This window comes from Osmerus eperlanus, chromosome 10 (genome assembly GCF_963692335.1).
Source record: "Osmerus eperlanus chromosome 10, fOsmEpe2.1, whole genome shotgun sequence".
NCBI lineage: Eukaryota > Metazoa > Chordata > Actinopteri > Osmeriformes > Osmeridae > Osmerus > Osmerus eperlanus.
Genome location: NC_085027.1, coordinates 11,119,439 through 11,123,771, shown reverse-complemented (window position 1 = coordinate 11,123,771; position 4,333 = coordinate 11,119,439). Strand labels below are relative to the sequence as shown.

General features: G+C 39.0%; 1 protein-coding gene across 1 annotated transcript; it reads right to left on the bottom strand.

Annotated features, from left to right (window-relative positions):
- Positions 1 to 825: 825 nt before the first annotated feature.
- Positions 826 to 4,057, bottom strand: LOC134027973 (forkhead box protein B1-like). Its single transcript, XM_062471250.1, has one exon. It carries the CDS (start codon positions 3,601 to 3,603, stop codon positions 2,656 to 2,658), a length of 948 nt encoding a protein of 315 aa, XP_062327234.1. The 5' UTR covers positions 3,604 to 4,057; the 3' UTR covers positions 826 to 2,655.
- Between the last annotated feature and the right edge of the window lie 276 nt (positions 4,058 to 4,333).

The window sequence follows — 4,333 nt, the reverse complement described above, 5'->3', positions numbered from 1 at the left end:
TATGCGTACTAATTATCTTGGATGGACCAGCACTTTAATGAATTATTTTAATTAAACCACAACATTGAGGTTTGTACAGGATGGGCTATATTTCAAGATCTGCCTCGCATAACATCGCATAACCTTCATCTTTCCGTGAATGGATCATGCAGCAGTTGAGGACACCAACTTAATTCACTTGATTACACAACAAAGCTTACAGTGCAAATACACCTCATTGGGAGAAGAAAGTTGTACTTAGGGCATTAAGGATATAGACTGCTGTCAAGTGTCCCCCTACGTACATTTCAAAATGTACAGTCATGCAAGGTCAGAGTGTGAGGACACATACATTTAAATTGGGAGAGAAAGCTTTGCCCTAAGCAACCAGCATCTGGAAATTATAAAACTTCCACCAAATGTTTTAAGGACAAGTACAGATCAGTTACAGATACTACTGCTTCTCTCATTCTCTCTCTCGCTCTTGTACATACACACAATCACAGACACTCAAACTCTCACAGGTAAACACATATTTACTGGTTCATGCCAAAATTTCAACTGAACAAATGGCAACAACTTAAATAAGTTGAAGATGTACACAAAGAACAATATTTCACTGCCATAACTGGAAGCAATTGTTCTCAAAACATGGCAAATTCCCACCTTGAACGATTAAGAATTCGTTATTTCATCATTTTAATATACATATTTACAAATAATGTAAGCTATATCATTATTCATTGAAAGTTTAAATAATGAAAAGGCATTACAAAATGAGTTACTTTTATGAACTTGTAAACATTGGCACGGTCTAAAAATGCCAACACTGTCCAAACAGACAGAATCAAAAGAAGTGGAGGGGGAGGGGCACATTTAAATTCCAAATAGGTTTCTAAACTCGTTTCCAAATCCCTCAGTCAGCAATGTGTTTGAGAAAATCAGTCTTTTTGTCTCTTTGAAAACAGGCTAAATCTACACCGGTGGCCCAGTCGAAGTTTGCCATTCTTCGAATTGTCCATTCAAGTGAATTTGAGTAAATGAAGTGGATTGAAGCACTTATTCGGTATCATCAGTATACACTAGGAATTCTAATATATTTGTTAATATTCTTGAATAAGGTTCAGTATGAAGCATATCGGTCTAAGTGTAACGTTATTTGAAGGTTATTAAATACCTCTATAAAAAACTTTTTGGGAAATAGAAGAAACTAAATATATGAAATAGGAAACTTCTTTTTTTATTCTCAAATATTGTATATACTTACATAACCAAATGTTAAAGTAACATGTTGTCAATATGGATGGAATTATTATGATATTTATATTGCCTTGAAAGTTCCTTAAACTTCAATAGTAAATGAAAAATCCATACTTAATAAAGGCCATTTGACTCCCTAAGTCAAAACAATCTGTAGGCTATTTTAAACTGTTGAATGAACGAAATTTCGTGTGCTCATAACATGCTTGGTTCTATCAGAACAGCGTGGTCATGGAGAGAGATATTTCAGTTTATAGTAGGATCATCTGCAACAATTCATGCTAAAGGATTTGCTTTTGCCTTTTGCAATATCTTTGACATGAACGTTACAACTTCAAGAAAGTTAAATATGTATGTGTGTGTGTGCTTGTGTGTTAGCCATAGTCAAATTATTAAGAATACACATTAAGATAACATAATATGTATGCACATTTTAATGGGAAAATCTCTTGATGACCAATAATTTATTGCAGACACAATGCACACTTAAAAAGCACGCATGCTGGCAGCAAATACAACACAACGTTTGGAAACATGCTTTAATCTATACAGAGAACGTACAAATATACAGCATTTAAAGTTTACCACGGTTTTTAAATTATATGGTCCACATAGCAACTAACGATCTGTAATCTAGGCTACAGATAATCAAAAACGTCTAACTAAAAAGTGCATTTTACACATTTCAATATTCTTACGTTCATGTATTTATTTCCAAATTTTCAAAAACCTCAACCTTTATAATAAATATGTTTTGAATGTTTTATTTTTTTATGTCATAGCTTTGATTGTTAATTTCAAGTGAATTTATATAAACCAAATATAAACAATTGAAACTGAAGCTATTTGGTATACTAATTGAAATGCGGATTTGTAAGGTAGTTACATGTCACTTAGTTTTGCCGAGTTGTTCTAATCGTGGGCTGTGGATTGCCAATAAATTATCTAATAGTTGCTTTCCGTATTTTTTTTCTCCCCTTGTACCATGACAAGGAAAAAATATAATAGCCAATGAGTACCTAAAACAGACTTTATTTAATATCAGCCACCAATTGATCTTGTGATTGCAAAAAGAAATTAAAAGATTGTGATTTTCAATTTTGGAGGCTTTGCATTACAGAGCAAGAATATTCAGAGAGATAACATTTCAGTGCTTTTGAGGATAACTTGGTAATTAAAGAATTTACCTGAAAAGTTGTGAGATGATGTCGGCTAACACAGGTGTCATAAATAGACATAGCAACTGCCACAACAATGCTCCATTAAAACATCTAAGTACATCAATAAACAACAAAACGCAAACATCTTGCCTTATAGACGAGATATTGCACGGTCTTGGTTGTGATAATTGCAAATAAAATACTGCTTTGGAGTGGATGATTTTAAGAAGTTTATGCAAGTCCCACGAACGTCTTGTCAGTGGACTGCAACCACTGACTGCAATGCCGAGGATGGATTTGTGAGAGTTTCGCTTGGAGTGGCAGGGCTGCTTTGGCTAGTAGCTGTTTGGGGGGATGTAGGACTTAAAGACTGCGGCGAGTTCGCAAGGAAAGCTGGAATGTGAGCTGGAAGCGCTGACAGACCCGGCACTGAGGCCATGGTAGGCTTTATTGGCACCGGAATGGCAGGTAAAGTCTGTCCACCGTGGCAAAAAGACTTGAGGGGCATCCCGTACGGAGAGTAATCACTGGCCATTGAGATGGGGGCTGCCGTGTCCATCACGCTAGTGCTGTACATGTGGGGCCAGGCTGTGGTCAGTTGGTTATGCAGGGGATAGCCAGCAGACATGGACTGCATAGTGGAAAAGGCAAGTCCCCCGGGCATTTTGTACTCTCTGGCAATTATGTTTTCGATAGCAAATGGGTGCTTGAAAGTGGACGTCTGGTGAGGGACTCCAATGTTGTAACCTGACATCTGTGGAAGATGAGTCCCAGAAGCTGCCAGAGCGCTCAGTCTAAGTTTAGCTTGTTGTTGCAGGTAATGGGCAGCATCCGACGGTTTGTTAGGTGCTAAGTGGTCTGATGTCATCATTAACTTGAAGCGTTTACGGCGTCTCAAGAAACTTCCATTCTCGAACATGTCCCCGCAACTAGGGTGGAGAGCCCAGAAACTCCCTTTGCCAGGTTGGTCCGGTCGCCTTGGAATTTTGATGAAACAGTCGTTAAACGACAAGTTGTGTCGCAATGAGTTCTGCCACCGTTGCGTATTCTCTCTGTAGTATGGAAATCTGTCCATGATGAATTTATAAATCTCACTAAGAGGGAGCATCTTCTCTGGGCAACTCTGTATCGCCATAGCGGTAAGGGAGATGTAGGAGTACGGTGGTTTCTGGTCACTGTACGTGTTTCTCCCTGGTCGAGGCATTCTGCTGGACTAATAACAAATTGAGATAAAAGGGTGGCTCAAGCCCACTGTTCTCCCTCAAACAACGTGTGGATACTCTTCAAATATGTCCAAAATGCATTAGTGGATAAGTCGCAGTCTTCAAAACAACATTACGCACGACAAAAAAACGATGCGTTGGGGGCGCACATTTTTCTTGGAACACAAAATAATGCTCCCACTCCGTGCGTAAAAGTTAAAGAAAGTTCACAAAGCGATGCACAGACTTACTAGTTGCCTTCGTCAGGGTGTGCGACTAGTATTAACTGTAGCGTTTGTTAACTGTCCTATGAAAACAGAAACCGGTCCGTTCTCTCAGATGACGGGTCTTTAGTTAAGCAAGTGGCAGTAGCTTATTTCCCCCACCATATGAACGGAGCCGATATCGTCCCCTTACGACGAGATGAGCTAAGTAGCTGCTTCCATGTCCTTCCTCTAACCGTCTGATAGTTTAATGTGGTGACATGAGCAGAAAAGACCCCTGTAGAGGCGCTTCATTAATTGGCCACTTCTTTGGTATCACATGACAATCGCCTTGGGAGGAGGGAGCTCGGAAAGAGGCATAATCTGGTTTCATTTACACCTATTTACATGGACACCTTGAGCCAATAGAAATCATTTCCATTTGAAGACAGAGCAAAGGGGTGAAAAGGCACAGCAACCGGATTTGAAGTGTGATGGAACTCGGTTATGGCTTGTGAAGGTATGCGCA